The sequence below is a fragment of the Phoenix dactylifera genome, chromosome 13, assembly GCF_009389715.1.
Source record: "Phoenix dactylifera cultivar Barhee BC4 chromosome 13, palm_55x_up_171113_PBpolish2nd_filt_p, whole genome shotgun sequence".
Classification (NCBI taxonomy): Eukaryota; Viridiplantae; Streptophyta; class Magnoliopsida; order Arecales; family Arecaceae; genus Phoenix; species Phoenix dactylifera.
This window is the reverse complement of record NC_052404.1, coordinates 2,905,337-2,924,851: the sequence shown is the minus strand read 5'-3', so window position 1 is coordinate 2,924,851 and position 19,515 is coordinate 2,905,337. Positions and strand designations below refer to the sequence as shown.

The 19,515-nt window shown below is 39.0% G+C and overlaps 1 protein-coding gene across 1 annotated transcript; it reads right to left on the bottom strand.

Annotated features, from left to right (window-relative positions):
* Nucleotides 1-3,008: 3,008 nt before the first annotated feature.
* On the bottom strand, nt 3,009-15,159 carry LOC103714679 (hexokinase-3-like). Its single transcript, XM_039132799.1, has 9 exons — nt 14,650-15,159; nt 11,858-12,008; nt 11,567-11,749; nt 9,678-9,752; nt 6,717-6,872; nt 6,506-6,604; nt 6,295-6,422; nt 3,873-3,954; nt 3,009-3,777 (listed from the first exon to the last, which is right to left on the bottom strand). The coding sequence occupies exons 1-9, from the start codon at nt 14,919-14,921 to the stop codon at nt 3,424-3,426; spliced, it is 1,500 nt and encodes a 499-aa protein (XP_038988727.1). The 5' UTR covers nt 14,922-15,159; the 3' UTR covers nt 3,009-3,423.
* Nucleotides 15,160-19,515: the final 4,356 nt, after the last annotated feature.

Below are 19,515 nucleotides of genomic sequence, written 5' to 3'. Positions count from 1 at the left end.
GCTTTAAATCAAGAGTCGCAGATCCATCTTTATTCCTATTGCATCAGAAAAATATCTCCCTCTACATCCTCATCTATGTTGATGACATTCTACTCACTGGAAATTGTCCTGAGACTATGTCACAACTCTTTCTACAACTGCAAGGCAACTTTCAAATGAAGAACCTGGGTACTCTGTTTCATTTCCTTGGCATTCAAGCTTCCTTCTCTGCCTCTGGAGTCACACTCAGTCAGCACTCATATGCTCTCAAGCTTCTTCACAAGGCAGGGATGAAGGACTGCAAACCGGTCGCCTCCCCTCTCTCTGAAAAGCTCGATCTCCTCGCATGATTCAGCTCCATATTCTGACCTTGAAAACTACCGGAGTCTTGCTGGATCTCTTCAATACTTAACTATTACTAGGCCGGACCTCTCTTTTGCAGTCAACTCCCTTTGTCAGTTCATGCACAATCCTCTTGAGCTCCATTTTCAATTACTCAAGAGGGTTCTTCGATACATCAAGGGGACAGCTGCTCAGTCTCTACTATTTCAGCCTGGTTCCCTTCAACTCTCAGCATTTTCAGATTCTGATTGGGCAGGGGATTCAACTGACCAACGATCAACCACAGGCTACTGCATCTACCTTGGTCCTAACCTCATCTCGTGGTATGCCAAGAAGCAACCAACGGTTGCACGGTCATCCACCGAGGCTGAATATAGAGCTTTAGCTGTGACAGCTTCGGAGGTCATTTAGCTACGCCGTTTGCTCTTTGAATTACAACTCCCTTCTTCTCTACCAACTCCACTTCATTGCGACAACATCTCTGCCCTCGCCCTTGCCTCGAATCCTATATTTCATGCCAAAACAAAGCACATCAAGGTCGATTATCATTTCATTTGGGAGAAGGTCCACTCCGGCGAGCTTCGAATGGCTCACATTGCCTCCGACGATCAGCCGGCCGACATCTTCACGAAGCCGCTCTCACTTCAGCGTCACCGGACACTTTGCTCCAAGCTGAAGCTGCTCACACATCCTTCAGCCTGCAGGGGGATGTTACAACCCTCTGAACCGTCTCCAGCTCAGCTTCAGTCATCTGGCACTCCAGCACCTTCAGCACATGGCCACTCAGCAAATCAGTATCTTCAACACCAGAATTCAGTTCCTCTACAACAACCTGTAACAAACCTTACTTCCAGAAGCATCCCTCAATGACCTAGATAAACATCACCACTGTAATCCTCTCGTGGTATTAAAAAAATAAGATTGAATTCCATCTTCCTCTCAATCCCTTTCTTTATCTCTTTTCAAATGATGTATCAGTAACTGGCACCGAGCCGTGCCAGTTACTGTTTATCAAATGTGCCTTAAGTGAAACGGGCACAGTTTACTATCTTTCAGATGTCGGGTCTTTCCAGTTAAGCTTATCATGCACTTCAATAATCGGTAAGGCAAGAGACAGGATTATATACGTCAACTCTTTCCCCAGCAGCCTGCTTAATAAATGCTACATCCCACCTCCTTTCGCCATCAACGAGGAGGTCTTTCGCCTTCAGGTCCTCGAAAACTTCAGTCCAAAGAGGCCAAGGAGTGAGAACATATGGCCTTCCATGTGAATGAATTATATTATGTGTAGGAATTGGAGTAGAGAGTACCTCTAAGTGCAATGTTTAGCCCACATCACAATGCACTTGTAACTCTCAAGTCCAGCAGCCGAAGAAGGAAAACCAAGGCGCTCTTTGCCTCTTAAGAGTTGTCTGTGGAACCCCGTGAGCAGTTCTCCATCACTTGCTCCAATCTGTGGATGAAAGTCCTTAGAACAACAGCACTTGCCATTAAGTAGATAGGCGAGTGCACATAACACTGACTTGATTAGAGCTAGACTGCCCATCATCGAGAGAGACCTCCACTTCCAACCCTTTTAACCTGTCCTACACCTTCTGAATTAGGAATGGCATGTACTAACACATTTAACAATGCCCATATAGCTCTTATTCCCTGCCTCTAAATTGTCTTGATTTTCCGGCTAAATTTCATCGTAAACTTCTACAAGTTAACCCTCTCAAAGTCATACAATATCTCTCAAAGTCATTGTATTGGTCATTGTGGTACAAGCAACCAACATAGAATCATCCATAAAAAGTAAATGAGGGATCGGAAGAGCTAATGGGCTAGGTTGATAGATCGTTAGGGTGTGATTGCAGATCTCCTCTATCAGCAAATGGAATAAAGCATCTGCACAAATAATGAAGAGACAGAGAGAAAGAGGACACCCTTGACATAATCCCATGATGGATTGGAAATATTCAGTTGGGGGGGGGGGGGGGGGGGAGTCATTGATCTGTATAGCAAAGAAAGATTGCTTGATATACCAGAATTTCTGCCACAATTTTATGTGTACATATACGCTAATCGGTCAAGTATGATGGCTCTGCCGCCGCATCCGCTCTTTGGGGCAATAAATAATGCAAGTCTCTTTCCAAATTTGTGGCGTAACTTTGGTGGAGAAGAATTACTTTACAATAAGTCAATTTTCTTTCTAAATAGTAAACTAAAACTCTTTGAAGAAGAATGGAGGAAAGCCATGGGGTCCCAATGCTTCATTCTCCAGCATAGCTTGAAAGGCCTCTTCTATCTCCATATCCGAGACAATCTCACAAGCTCCTCATTCTCCTGTGCTGATAATCTCCTGTACCAATTCCAACACCTGAGGAACTGAAAGATCTCCTGCCTCACGATGTCCAAGTTCTCTGTTAAGGACAAGCGGATGCCAATTAGGCCTCTGGAGATCCAAATAGTCGGCCATCATTTCTATCCACAAGGCAGCAGGAAAAAAAGTAGGATAATTCTGCAAGGTTTATGGGATTTTAGGTTTTTGTCTGCGGATGTACCTGAAGAGGCCAGGGCCCTGAAGATTGACCTGCTTGCGTAGCCAGAATCCACTCCTCTGGCAGAAACTGGGTTTCAAGCTCTTCTAAAAGCTAGTGCTGAATGGTTAATGTATTCCTTTATCGCCAATAGAATCACAAAAATAAACAAAAAAGGGGGATGATATAGGCCCCACCATGTTCCCAAGAACGAAAACGTACAGCCAAAACTGCAGCAAACGTGCCTTTCACCAACCTAGCAGTAATGTTCGATTCCCAATTCCCAGGGCTTGTTGAGCTTTTGACTTGGACGCCCACATTACATCAGGCTCTCGCTAACCTGACCTCAAAAGTAGGCCATCTCAGATGGGAGTGGGCCTTGACGTCACAAAGCAAAATGCACAAACGTAAAGTCAGCCCACAGCCATGCAGAAAGCTACAAGAGGCCAGGAGATACTGCACAATACTGCACAACACCAACTTTATATAATATGAAGCTTTTTTTTCTTTTTTTTTTTCTTTTTTTTTTCTTTTTTTTTACATTTGCACAGTAGGATACAATTCACATTTGTGAAAATCTTTATCGATTTGATGAATAAGCCGCTGCAAGGAGAGCAGCTCCTATTCCTGATCCATCCTCTGTAACCCTGAGAACGACATTTTGGGCAACCTCCTCACCCAAGATCTCAGCAACAGCTTCATTTAGATACTCCCTGAACATTGAGTAATTAGCATAAAGACCTCCCTCAATCGCAACGACTGTTCTCCTTGGTCTGCCTTTAGTTCTTCCACTTGCAACTCCACCACTCCCATCTCGTCCTATTTTCTTCAATATTCCAACAATACCTGCAGCAGCTAATCGTGCAGCCCTTCGAGTAACTACATCGCACACTCTTACTACAAGCCTTCGTGCCTTCAATGAGACATCAGGCATCTGAAATAACAACCATCAGTGAAAAAGATACGAACCACATAATTATTGGCATGCATGCAAGCGAATACAATTGACTATTTAACTGATAAAAATACCTGCAGATTTTCTGTCAGTATTCTTCCTACTTCTCTCAAGTCAGGAGAATCATCCTCATGCATGGCAGCCATCAAGGGTGTCCTAGATTGTTGAGATGGGAAATTGAGGAGGATTAAAAACTTTTTAATTTATTGAAATTGGATGAGAAATAAACTAAAAAAATCTTATTATCTTTATAACTTGCTTGCATCATGCTGACGATGCATTAATTATTAGTTTACATTATCAGTAAAATCCAGATTCTTGAAAAAAAAAAAACATGACTTCTAAAAAGCTTTTGTTGGATAGTCTAAACATAAGCATTAGCTTCATTTATGTCAACACTAATTGTTGTGAAGGGGTCTGACATTGCACTTGCAATGCACTGCAAGATGGGGTTGGACTAGAGAGAAATTGCTACAGGACCATGGTTGTTGCATTCACATTTTACACTTGCACAGCAGCTTCAAGACTGAAGAACATAATAGTAGCTGTCTGCTTATCTGCATAATTTTCAATCTGATACAAAGAACACCATACTGCCCACTGATCCAATGTAGTGAAAAAAAATTTCAAGGTTCAGTTATACTTTTTCTTTCTCAAGGTTTGAGAGTTCAGTTTCAGAACTCATATTTGCCTTGCCTTTAGCCAAAATATTTTTCATTTTCCAAGTTATCCATTTATGTTTCAAGCCAAAAACAATAGATGCTTGAAAATGATTTACAAAGTTTAGTCAAATAAATCATCAAAAGCATGAAAAATGAGGAGAACAAATTTTTGTTTCGAAAAGTAATTTTTCATTGCTATGCATTACAAATTGTCTATGTAATGCTTCTTTAATTTAGGCCAAAAACAGTTCCATAAAATAATGTTATAAATATGTCAAAGCACAAACATAATAATCAAACAAATAGAACTTCATTGTCAATAAGATAAAGACAGGAATTACAGTTTACAGATATAATTATACAAGTATAATTCTAACACTATTTTGTATATCTGATAATCCCCGACTGTTTTCACCCAAAATAGGCTGCAATACAACTTAAAGAAACTATATACCCATTTCTACAGAACTTCAAATCATCTCACTCTATGTTGTTTCTTCCTGAGGTAGTCTTCCATGTTAAGGACAAAATGTTATAATCCTTCTCAACAAAGACAATTTTTTAAAACCTTACATTCCCATTACATGTACAAATTCTCTCTCGCTGCACCTCTTCTGACCTTCATGAATCATTTTTTTTCATCATTACCATGCACATACCATGCCTTGGACCACAACTAGAAGAAAAAAGGGTTTTTTTTTCGCGGGGGGGGGGGGGGGGGGGGGGGGGGGGGGGGGGGTGGGGGTGGGGGTGGGGTTGCGGGTGCACATGTTTTTACCTCTTGTAAGGTATGGTTAGCATTGTCCTGACAGCATCATCATTGCACCATTACCATGCACATATCATGCATTTACCCTCATACTAGCAAATGATGCACATTGCATCTTCCAGATCATTGTACCTCAAGTTTCAAAGTTTCAAACTCATACCACGAATCATAAACAACAAACTCCAGAAATGACTGAAATAGAAATAGCACTTACAGCATGAATCATAAGAATTCATCTCCATTACTGCCACAACTTCAGAACTTCTCAAGTAACAATATGGCATTTCCTTAATTAGTGCTTATGGACCAATCATTAAGACAAAATTCTGCCTCCCATTGGAAGAAATATCAGCTATGAGGCAGGTCTCAAGCATCAAAAGAAGGTAGTCTTTGCAATCACCAGGGAAGGCATAAAGTGAAGATGAGAAACAAGGCCTAACTATTCGACCTAGACAAATAACTGCTCTATTAAATACTAATGACTGAAGGTCATGTACCAGATTGAGAGAATGTCTTGTATATGTAATAGAGACCGTACAGCTAGACATCATAACAGCTGCTTAGATTTGACATCCTTGCAAGTGACGAACATAACCTGATACCTATGTTACAGGCTTCAAAAGAAGATGGTGTAAGGGTCCTCAAAAAGAAAACTACAACACCACATAAAACAAAATATGCATTAAATGGAAGCATGTAAGCAAAGAGTAGTGCCAAAGAGATCACAGAGAAAGGGAGAATAATAATAGGGATGATTAGGTGGGGTTTCTTAATAACAGTGAGCTGAACTAGTTCAAGGAATTCTATGTTAAGTTTTTAAGGATGCAACCAAAAAATATGCAAGAATATAGTGGCAGGTAAACATAAAATGACTTTAGCAATGCTGACAAACAATTTTCTTCTTGGAATGACCAAATAAATATTTAGCACAGAAACCCAAAAAAAAAAACAAAAGAGCAATACAATTAGTCTGAAAGTGTAGTCATAGATGAGTAATAAGCTGCAAGCATGATCTTGTGCAGCACGAAGTCAATGATATGTAACATCACACCACCAGTTACATACCTTAAGATAAAGCGTATAGATAAATTATATGCGCCATTTCCAAATATATCCGACTCCTGTGCCATCCTATAAAGCACCCTTCTTGCAATGTCACCCAAATACATTCCAGAAATCATTTTTTCAAAACCCTGTAGCAAGGAAGGTGTGTCATAATATTTCTCAGCTGAAAAATGTGCAACTGCAAAATTATAAAACATTAGCAGGATCTTGCCTGATCATTACAGTTCGGGCTCTCATCATCTAGAGCAATATCATAAGAAGTTCTGGGTAAATGTGACGACCAGAAATTTCCCCATTCCATGTTCACAACCTAGTCAGCATAGCAATGTAATAGACACATATAAGCAGATATTCTGAACCATCACAGGGACAGGCATTCTGCCAATGCAGTAATTTTATATCAGGTTACAAACAAAAGATACCATGCCTCCAGAATTTGTAAGCAGGCCTTGACACTTGATAATTGCATCAGTACGTTCCACATAGCAGGCATTGGTGCCTGTTCCAAAAATCACTGCAGCCACAGTGTCCTCATCATAATAGTGAGCAAGAGCTAATGTGCCCACAGTATCATTCACCTGCTTACAGACATAAAGCTTATAAAACTAATTGCTTTAGCCACATATTGCATTACTATTCTTAATTTACTATGCACTACAATTCTTAATTTACTATGCACTACAATTCTTAATTTACTATGCATTACACTCAATCTTAACGGAGTCGGACAACATTAACAGCATAGGTAGAAGGATGGCCAGAAATGTCCATAAATATTCCACATGATATCCTAGTAATTGACAGACCACTATTGAAGAATATCCAAGTAATCTCCCACCAAAAGCGATAATTCTAATTTTCATTGATCCAAACTCCAAGGTTTGGCAGCATATCAAGACTTGGCATTCAGCTGCCCAATGGTCTAGTATGGTATGGTATGCAGTGGTGTTAGTCTACACCCCTCTCACCATTTTAGGAACAGTTGAGGACAGATAACAGATATCATCTCTATTTTTTCCTTACTATACATGAAACACCACATGACATTTGAATTCTTCCCATCTATTCTAAGATATTGAATTGTGCCTCCCCTGCACCCCCCCCCCCCCCCCCCCCCCCCCGCGCCCCCAAAAGAAAATCGATCTAACCTTTTTTCTCTCATATATAGGTCCCCTATTATTTATACCAGCCATCATAAAGTAGGCAACATTGCTGTGATCAGAACATTCACACAAACACAAGCCTCCATTGGACAGGTCAAAGTTACTATTATAGTAACATGCACAAGGAGATCACCAACATTTTGATATTCTTACAGTCAAAGCAATAGGTCAGCCATAGAGAGGGACTGATTGTTGCTCACATTAGTTCCAGGCGGCTCCATCCGACAGTTTTTAAAGTTCTATTGCCTATTATTTTCTAATTCAAGAAGCAAGACAACAATTATCCATGGCCTGCATAGATACAATCAAGAAGAACTGCCAATCAATAATTCTTTCCCAGAAAAATCACAAAAAATTCCCTGCCATAAGTTCTTAGTAGCAGAATAACAAGCCTATAAAATAAACTTCAGATCACCAATCTTATTGTCAGCAGATGCACTATTCTAGTATATAAGAGATTGTGCATTCCTATGGAAAAGATCCAGATATAAGTACACATCATCTCTTTGCCCCATATAACCTAAGACGCATGTCCACACCTTTGGAAAGCCAAGTACTACTTCACCATCACAAACAGATCCAATGTAAAGGATGAAGCCGACAAACTTTATTTTCAATAAAACAGGAAAACCAGATCTGCAGCTTTGAACCTGAAAGAAAGTTTCCAGTCATAACAGAGACTTCAATGTCAGAGAGTATTAGATGGAAGCATGCATGCAATGAGATCCTTGAAGAAACTGAAACTTCTTATGTGAAGAAAATGGGAAGAGCAGGTACCAAAACCCCTCCCCCTCTCTACTCTCCCCACAAGCCTCCTTTCACAAGCTCAAAACTTTTTTATGACACAGTAATATTGGAGTCCTGCCTCAATACCAACAATTTCAGAATCTTAGAACTTTCACCAACAATCATTATTAGTTGTACTGGATCTTAGTATCCTAATTACTTTGGTTGCTTGCTTTCTCCAGCAATGTCTTCAAATTCATTGTGAGAAGCAGCTTTAACGTCATCTATGTTTCAAGACAATGTCCATAGTTTCTTAAGGCCTCAGATTCTGTAAGTTCCACAAGAGATAAGGAGTAGATCCCTGAAGTTAAGGTGTGATTTCTGGTCAATGATGTCATGAGAAATCTGCGAGTCCTTACGTTTCACACCCTCGCTAGATACTGATGTCCAAAACTACCCCTACATCATCATCATTCTAGTTCCCATGAACTATAGCATTAGATAAAGGGTCTAATCCATGAATGAGGAAGAAAATGGTAAGGCTTTTCCTAACTACATACTATGAAAGCAAATCAATATAACAGCACTAATTTGCTAGGGTTACTACTCTAAGGCATGCAAGTGTCATGTCCCTCATTCACTTCTTATGACTATACAATAACATTTTTGCAGCATTCCATCCCCTTTTGAGAATATAAATGCTTTCTATAACCTCATGTAAATGTTCATTTCCCTCTTGCCATCATAGCACCGAAAAAACTAAAAAACCGCAATGACCCTGGTAAGATGAATGTTATTTTAAAATTTACTATTACAAAATAAAAGCTAAGGACTTGAAAGGACATTTTTAACTCCAAAACCTCAAAACATCTAGCCTGAGATGTTTCTTACACGTTGAACAAACTACCAGCCATAAAAATAGGATACTGATGTTTACACAAAAAACAAAAGAAAAAAAACATGGTAATATCAAATGCCACAAAAAACCCCACACTAATTGAAGAATAATTGCAGTTAAAGCATAATTGCAATTAAATTCCATGTTTTTGAGCAATTTAGTACAAAATTAACAGAGAAATAAGTTAGAAGCCCAACAACTAAGTCGATATCAGTAGTGATATGTTTCAAAAATAAAAGTAACCAAAACAACTAAGTTGATATCAGTAGCAATTGCTTTATATAAAATCTTTTAAACAGCTAACAGCTTAAAACAATATGTTCTTTGATATTTAAAAACTTGATGGCTCTTCTACAGGAAGCATATGATTGTATATTAGTTTATAAAGCTAGAAATACTTACATGGCTTTATACATGTATTTTCATTACATGTGAATATATGTAACTATTGTACATGTGTTTTTTGAGCAGGTACATGCATTTGTCATTTTTTGCAAAAGGAAGTGGAAGCAATTACTTTAGCAATGATGAAGATAATCCCCACAATTTAGCGTAACTTTTTAAGCTAGAACAACCAGAGGACTCTCAAATCATACCAATGCTGTCACCCGCACATTTAGTCCTGCTTTGGTCATCGCTTCTTCTAAACACCGGGCTACATCCTTTCCAACCTAGATTACAAAATTTGGCATTATTAATTTATACATATGTGAATTTTAACTCAAATCAATGAACCGGACCAATAGATGACATTTTAGAAATTGTACCTAAGCAAATATACAGAAGATGTACCTAAGCATGCACATAAGTTCCTGAAACTATATGTAAAACATAAATTACAATCCTACAACCAAGCAATTTTAAATAATATAACTGAATAAAAATCCTAATAAAGTTAAAAGACTCGCTATAATATAAAAGGTAATTACATAATAATCATCAAAACAACAGCTGCACACAGGTGATTGGTGAAATCTTTTTAAAACAAGCAATGGGAATAAATTAGCAACATCAGATGACAACTTATACAGAAAGATTGCAAGTTTCACTGAATAATCAAAATAGTCAGAACTAAGTAAAAAAAAAAGTTAACAAAAAAAATATATATAAGTTATTATTTCATGAACTCATATGTATTAACTCCAAGGACTGCAGTGATAATACTGGATTCCGGACCGGTTGCCTGGTGGCACGGGTCAATACGGCCCCATGTCGTGCCGTGCTGGGCCTATACCGACACAGTAGAAGAGGCGGGGGAGAGAAAGAACAGAAGAGAGAAAAAGAAAGAGAAAGAGAGGGGAGGCCGGCGGAGGGCTGAGGAGCCATCAAACAGATGAGGGGCTCCCTGGCCTCCACCTCCTTTGCGCGACGGCTCTCCAGCCTTCGCCTTCCTCTCTCTTCTTCCTTTCCCTCTCCCCCATTCTCTCTCTATTTTTCTCTTTTTTCCTTCTCCCCCTCCGTCGCCGATTCCCATTTTCGTTACCGGATCTATCCCGGTCCGCCGCTGGTACAGCTTAGGACGCCCCGAACCAGACAATTCGGGACGGTTCCACCGACCATGATTAACACCAGACAATTCGGGACGGTTCCACCGACCATGATTAACACCCAAAACTGTGTCATGTACATGAGATTCTAAAGAAGTGTAAGATGCAACAAAAATACCAAATGTAACACTAATGCAGACCTCAAATTAAGCTTATTATAATGAAATAGATTTGCAGTCATGGTGGAACTTCTTGTAGCTTGCTGTAAGTTCTCACTGAAGCAAATGGAGGAACTCTAAATATTCATAATAAAGTCGTACTTGCCCAAAACATGTACAATAAAATGGAATTAAGTGCATGTGGGACAGAAAAAAGTCTAAAATAAGGTTTCCTCTAATATATATCATAACTGATGCACACATATGGATTAACAAAATGCTGAAAAGGTTAGCATATTAACATATGTAAATTTTTACCCAAAATTAAAACATACATGTATATGTGTTTGTGATCATGGAAATAAACAGTCCATCACCCGTGTTAATTTATTTAGTAATTCATGCAAAAAATAATAGCACATCTTAATGATGCATATCTTTTTTTGCCAGAAGAACCTTCAGTTTGATAAATAATATATCAAAAAAGTTTGAAACTTTCAATTTACTATTAAAGATTAGTTTAATTTCTATTTTTAAAAATATTATATGACGAATTTACCCAACAAAAAATACCTCTATATTTGTATATTGCACTACAATTAATTAATAAAAAATAAAAGAACATATCTAATTTCACTCCATGAGCAAGATCATTCATGTTCATGAATATAGTACAACTGTCTGAAAAAGGAAAAGAAAAGAGCCATGAACACACTATACAAACTGTTACCAAAGAAATATGATCAACAAAATACAAGGTAGACCTATAACCTAAGCAACTATTACACCAGCAACAAGTTGCAATTTAAATAAATAAATGATTCAGAAAAAACAACTTACAGCATCTTCGACTGAAAATCCTTTAGTCCACTTGATAAGAATGCCTGAAGATACAGACATCTGTCTAATTGGAAAAGAAAACGTAAATCCAAGCACCTTTTCCTCATCAGGTTTTTTCTCAGAAGCATCATCTTCTTGTTCAACAAATTGTTTTAGCTTCATTGCAATAAAATCAAACAGATCCTGCATAAAAGACAGTGAAATTAACTAGGATATAACAAATATAATATAACAATAAAAAAATAAAACTGAGAAGGCCCAAAGTTTGAAAATCTAGTAAGTCCAAATTACCTCACTTGTACCGCTCATGAGTTCCCGAGGAATTGCTTGGCGTTCAACTTGGGGACTCGAGATCATGGACCCTTTTCCTCCAAGCCGAACCCGCAATACTCTAAAATTAGTTCCTCCAAGATCAAGAGCATAGTAAGTGCCAATCTCATTCCTGTTTACAAAAAGTCAAATGTAAGAACAAGGACTTTTTATTATCAATATAAGGTAATCTTATGAGAAAGAAAAGAAAAGACATTATTTTAAAAATAAAAAGGAAAAGCAGCATCTTGAATAACACCAGAAAGAACCCATATTGAACAGCATTGCATGGAACGTAGTTTGTTGATAAGTGATCCATCCAGTGAATCCAAACAATCAACTCCCCTCTCCCTCCCCTCCCACAAAAACTCTATGGCTAAATAAAGAATCAAAATAATCCACATTCAACATCGCATGAAAATTAGAGTCTTGGCAAGAGGCCCATCCTGTGACCGCAAACAACCAACTCCCCCCTCCCTCCCCTCCCACAATAACTCTATGACTAACTAGAGAATCAAGCATCCTTCCACAATTTGCTCCCTTTTCTTTCAGTGGAATATCACAAGATATCAAAAGATGCATGTCTGTAGAGTCATCCAGGAACAATCCACTTAAAATCATCGGCCATTAAAAGAGCTGAAACAGAAAGGTCGAAGTACACAAAAACTAACAGTTCTATTTTATTTTCTACAAAAATATATTCAGAGCACCAAGGTATCTTATATGAATATCCATGGTTGGGTCTTCTTTTTTATCGAATGTAAAAATTATCCACATCAAAAGAAGATTTGTGTTAATCTAATATGAATAATCCCCCATAAATTGCAACATTTTACTTTAGTTTTTATTAATTATAGAGAATAATACCTTCAACATATTAAGCATATAGAGTAGACTAATAGGTTTAGATTTCTTCCTGACCAAGTTAGCACAGTGGCATGATGTAACAAAAATGCAACACTGAACCAGCATACTGGTTTCTTTCCTTCTGAATGTAAAGTCATCTGTGACCTTATTACCTTCAACATTACATAAAAGTCAAATTTAGAAACCCAAACGTTGTACTAATGCTGGGTAGGAAACCTCAGCTTTAGCCTTAAAAATTACATAAACATTCAGTATTCATGGTTTTCACATTGTAGTGGCGCCAATTGATGGCGCAGATATTAGTCGAAGTTGTAATTTGAAAATTAAGAAAAATATATATTCCACATGTTGAACAAGATCTACAGAATACTAGATTATGTTATTCAAATGAAAACCATCACTATCCAGGCTGCCTTGTGCAACAATGTTGTTAACCTAATGATGCAAACAAGTGGCAATTCTTTGCCAGAAAAATTTTAGAAAAGAAATGGCCTTGAATGAAACCTAAAAGGTTAGTTGGTGAGTAAGGAAACATACAAAATTGATCACAGTTCAAGTAAAGGAAGATGACAAGATCCATAAGTAAGGATGCTCATTTAAGTCCTTAATGCACAAATTGTAAGTTAATGAGTCAAATTTAAATATAGACATTGGCATAAAAAATGATTTTTAAAAAACTTCCACTTCTTAGGAATAATAATGAATCAATAGCCTATCTATGAAGGCTCAAGTAAAAAAAAAAATGCAAGACAAGCTATCCTACAAAAAACACTCCTTTTCTTCCCCTTTGTTGACATCTCTATTCGCATCACCACGATTGCAACTTCCACCAATGATTTTCTAACTATCCATGTCAACTGAAAACTTTGTCAACTACAGGCTACAGCCCAAAATAAACATCTACCAAGTTGATTAATATGTTGTTCACAAACAGCTCAATATGATGAAGACCATGAACCACAATAAGACAAAATTACCTAGAATAGATGTGGTTAGCCAATGAGTGGCGTTTCAAAACCATTCATTTCTGTTATTTTACCCTCGAGCATATTTTTATAGTTGCTGGGCTTTATAGGGTAAACCTGTGGCTGACCATATTGCAAATGTAGAATGGTAAATCAGCAAGAAAAATAATAATTTTACTAATGAGCACACAGAATAAGCCAACATGAATCACTCCACGCCAAAACCCTGATGAGTCAAACAGCTCGTGCATCAAGTTCCAGCTTTCTTCTAAATCAAGACAACATTTAGGACAATCGAAACTAGTAAACTAATTTTGAAACTGCTAACCGCATATGCAGCAAAGCAAAAGCAAACCATCTGAAATATTTTAAAAAATAATGTCCGCAAGTGCAGTGCATCGAAAAGTAGAAAAATACTATTCATCACCATTATATTTGCCGTCCAACATGGCACAAACAGAGAGCCTGCTGATTCGCCCAACCCCCAGGAATCCCTCCAATCCCCTTCTACCATGTTGGATGGTGAACAGAGTAGCGCCGCATAGCATTACTCTTAAACTTTGTCTTTTCCAGAAATATGGTACATGACACAAACCGTCTATTGTTAATCGCTCCAAAGTTCAGCATAACAACATAAACCCTAAACGATACAAGCAGACAGAATATAATGTAACAGATCACGGAACCCATACACCTCGACCCCTCATCGAAAGCCATACAAATCAATTAGAACACCTTTTTCAACTTCAGAAATAAAATGAACCACGCCCAAATCAGTTCTGTTGACATCCCCAGACCAGCGCGATACAAAAGAGAAATAACAGAGAACTCCAAACCAGTTCCCAACCTCATAAATGAATACTTCAGGATCTTTCTTCATCCAGAAAGGAAAAGAAATATCAAGAAAATATTCAAAAAAGTATCAAGAAAAGGCAGGGATACCCATTGGGGAGGCTATCGATGAAGGAAAGGAGCATCTTGAGCTTGCTTCCCCCGTCGGACGCGAGCCCGGCGTGCATCTCAACCGCCATGGCATCTACCACCTGCTTTAGCCTCCCGATCGACGTCGCGCACCCGTCCTCAAACTCCCGCAACACCTCCACCGCCCGCCGCCACTTCCGCTGGCTACGAGCCCGCCGCCCCACCAGCACCGCCGCGATCGCGCACGTCACCACCGCGCAACCCAACGCCACCCCAAACACCACCCTCCCCATCCCCCACCGCCACCCTCTCCTCCCACCACTCGATCACACCATCAACCGGAACCCACCGCCACTCCCTCTCCCGCTCCCCCTTCCACCGGCAGGAAACCGGAAAAACCCGCGACCTCCGGAATCGGAGAAGACGCGCGGCGCTCGTCGGCGACGGCGAGGTATTCGACGAAGTGCCGAGGCGAATGGAACAGAGCAAGGAGAGAACAGAGAGGAGAGAAGGTAGAGAATAGGAGAGGGGAAGAAATAAAGGGTGTGGGAGGGGTGGCTTTATTTCTTTAAATTTTTTAATTATTCTTATTATTTTATTTTATTTTTTTTTTTTTTTTTTTTTGCTTTAGAGTAGCGTTGTCCAGCTGAGTGGTGTGCGTGCCTGGAGGCCTCGTTGCTGAAAAGAAATTGAATGACGGATTTGCCCCTGCGATGGAGAATTAATGGCGTATGGGGACTCGGCGTTTGACTTGTGTCGGTTGGGGCCGAAAGCGACGGCCGCGCTTTTTAACGGCGGACGTTTTGGCATCGGCGGTGAGGGTATTCGCCCCTGGAGATGGACCTTATTTACGTTTCTGCCACGTCATTCATTGCTTCCCTGACATGGCCGTCAGCGCTTTGACTGGATCTGGGATTGCATGAATTCTTTTTTGAAAAGCTTCCTTCATTCATCAAATGGGTTGGTATTAGATTAACAAAAGAAAAACTATACTACAGTAACTTAGAAAAATCACTGAAAAAATCCCAAATATCTTCTACCATTCACTTTGCCTTGCATGGCACAGTTGAGAATGCTAGTTCAATTAGACATTTTGAGTGACATATTTGAGTTACTAAAGTATTTTGAAATTTTAAATATTTGATAAATAGATGGGTCCGAGACCTGATGTTCGAATTGGCGTTATTGATGTGGTAAGTAGATGATGATATAATTTGCACTGCTTTTAAAAATTTATATTCATTAGTCGATAGCATGCAGATACTTGATTTCTAAATTTATTCCTTTCTATAATTTTTTTGCATTTTACTTTTGGCCTGTTGCACTATTTATTGTTCATGTTGCTGTCATTTGGTTATTACCTGCTCAATATAACAATAACTTATTACAATAGATGGCATGTATCAATAATGAAATAAAACATTAGAAAATATGATCAAAAATTATTGAACAATAATAATTTGGATAATTGTCATTATAATAGATTCAAATAATATCCACAACACCATATACTTAAAAAATATTAAATAATAATTGTTATAAGAACATTATTCTGTCATAACAATTGTGTTATAAGAGAGAGACAACGGTATTAGATTATCAAAATCCAGATTTTTTATATATGGCATCTAATAATCAAATTCAGAATCTAAGATTATTGAGGGGATAGGTGCGACGCTACGAAGTTAACCCTAATTTTATTTCTTTTAAAAAAAATACTTTCTTGCTCTATGTAACAAAATAATATTATAATATAAAAGTTTTATGTCAATCGGAAAAAGTAGCATCATGTATTTTGCATAAATGAGCCACTATTTTAAATGTAATAGCCCAAGATCTCACCTAAAAATACTAATCAAAACATGCTATTTGTGTTGTATAAATATCCAAGATTTTATTCTATTTAAGATCTAGCATCATCGCCAAGCCAAGGGTCTAAATTCATTTAAATTCATTCACAAACATTACGATCAACTTGTAGTTAGTCCAAATGAACTCGTGCTACAGTATCTCCTAGTCCACATATGCAGTATCTCACCTATAAAGATTAATCAAAAGATTTTATTTAAGTTTCGTGGCCTTATATAAATATCCAAAATTTATCCAATACATAGCAAATATGAGACTAAACACACATCCATATATATATATATATATATATATATATATATATATTATCCTCATATTAAAGATTGATTTTTTCTTTACCTACATCATTTTAAAGCAAAACAAGGCCAACAGATTAGGGACCGAGCCAGCAAGCAATGGCCTTTGCTTTCATTATGTTATTCTAAACAAGCATTCAAAAGTGGACCATCGCTTTACAAATTCAGCACCGAATCTAGTGGATGGTGGCATGTAATATATAATTTTGCAAGCCCGGTGAACATTCAATCACATACCCTTCTGTTAATTGGTTGGACAATGAATGACAAAACGACGGTAGTGGGAGTCGCAGGGCATTCTCAGGAATGATTGGGAGCACGAGGGCAACCAAGGTTCCCCTGGCCCATGGGAGGAAGAGAGAGAGAGAGAGAGCGAGCGAGCGAGATGGGGAATGGGGAGGGGGTTGTACCAAAAAAAAGAAAAGGGGGAGGGGGTTTATAGAATTAGAACTGAGAAATGAGAAAAGGTGGTGGGGGAGGGGGAGGGGGAGGGGGAGGACCAAGGGAGGGCGGGGACAGCGCGGCTACAGTTCTCGACAGACGAACGGCGACGGGAGCAGCGTATCGCCGGCCGTACGAGCCAGCTGTCCTCCGCTAATTCCAGCTAAGCTCCGCTCAGAACCGTACGATCTAAAGTCAGTTCCCCGAACAAAAAAACGTTTCAATATTTTTTAAAAAAAACGCACGTCAGAGAAATCCAAAAAAAAAAAAGAGAAAAGTTATTGGCATTTAATAACAATTCCTGGCATCGTGCCCTCGTGATTGCTGAGCGCGAGCACACTCATCACGCCCCGAGCTCATCAAATCCCGGGGCTCGAGTCCAGTTCATTCCAGCCTGGTCCAAAACATTGGCCACCTTGGTTAGAATAAACAAATACATACCTGCATCACGTTTTATATATTCGATGGATGTGATAAACTAGTGTTTTTTTTATTACTATTCATATGCATATGCAGGAGTGGCAATCGGGTTGGGTCGGATCATAAACGGGTCGGATCACATGCAGGTCGAGTCAAAAAATCATAAACCTGAACCCGACCTGTTTATTAAACAGGTCAGAAATTACAATCTGAATCTGACCTGTTTATTAAACAGGTAACCCGACCCGACCTGTTTAACTTGTTTGCCTAATCTGATCCGTTTAACCTGTTTAGACATGTCTAACCTGTCCAACCCAACCTGTTTAACCTGCCCAATCCGACCTGTTTAGACCTGTTTAGACCCGTTTAACCTGTTTAGACCTGTTTAACATGTTTAACTCGTTTAACCTGTTTAGACCTGTTTAACCTGCCCAACAGTTAAACGGCTTAAACGGTTTAAACGGGTCAGACATCTAAAACCCGTATCCGACCCAATTAATAAACAGGTTAAACGGGTCGACCTGTTTACGACCTGAACCTATTTAGGCTAAATCCAAACCTGTTTATGGCGGGTCGAACACAGGTCGGGTTGGCGGGTCGGGTCATATTTTGCCACCCCTAATGATTATGTGGAGGCATTGATACAATGCATAATTGTCTTGAATAATGTCATTAAAGAGACCGCGTCGCCAGACTGATGGCAGTAAGAGGACGACAGATTTTTGACATATTTGTTGTTTGCGCCAAACTCAAAGTTGCATGAGAGGGTGTTATTTATGCGAGACGGGTGCTGGGCGTAGACAGTATCCTCCTCGAAAGGAACTCGACCACAGTTATCGAGTAGGTCTGGAGTTGGAGAGGCGTTGCTGAGGAGAGGCCGCTACTCTATGACATCCGTAACCTACTAGGAGAGTGTGACTCCTACCAGGCCACGCATGTTTACGAGGAGGCAAACGATGCCGCTGACTGGGTTGTCTCCTTTGCTGCTCATCACTCTGGAGGTTTTATCTGGACGGATCACGTGTCTGTGTCGGAGCCCCTATGTAGCCTTCTGTTTTCTGACGTTCTAGGCCGCATTCACATCCGTAGGGTGTGAGCTGCCATTGTACAAATAATAATAATAATAATAATAATGTCATTACATTTTATTTCTATGGCTTCTTGCTTTGGCAACTTATGGTAGCGCTTGTGATAATGTTTGTTTCGGTTGCAAGAAGAATGGTGCAAGGGCCGATGATCATGCTAGCCCTAACCGAAAGCCTTTATGTTAAGCCAATCCGTATTATGTTACTTGCTCTATTGTTTGATGAGAGGCCTTGTGGTGTTTTGGATATGGCTTCTATGATGTTGTTGACTTCTTATCAATTTCACTTGAATAATGAAAGGGTGAATCGATAACAATGATTTTATCGTAGTAATGATAAAGAACAATAACATATGAGGAGTGTTATAATGGAATGGCAAGAACATCAAAATCAAGGTTTTAGTAATGTTGATATCACAATACAAGGTGCCTGCTTTTGAATTCCTTATCATCATTGACAAAAAATGACCATAACTTATTGATCAAACTATTTGTGGTGGGTTAAGACTTCTAACATTGATATCGCAATATAAGGTGCTTACTGTCGAATTCCTTATCATCATTGACAAAAAAATGACTATTACTGCAGGAGGGCGGCACATTTGTGGCACAACAGTCATAGGAGCGGAGTTCAGAGTGGCATGGGAGGGCATCACCTATGCGATGATTGTTCTAGGGACCGGTGAAATTAGTCTAAAAGGAGACTCTGTTATGGTGATCGGCTGAATTCGGAATGCTGTATGACAGGTTGACGATCATCCTCTCATTAGCGATACA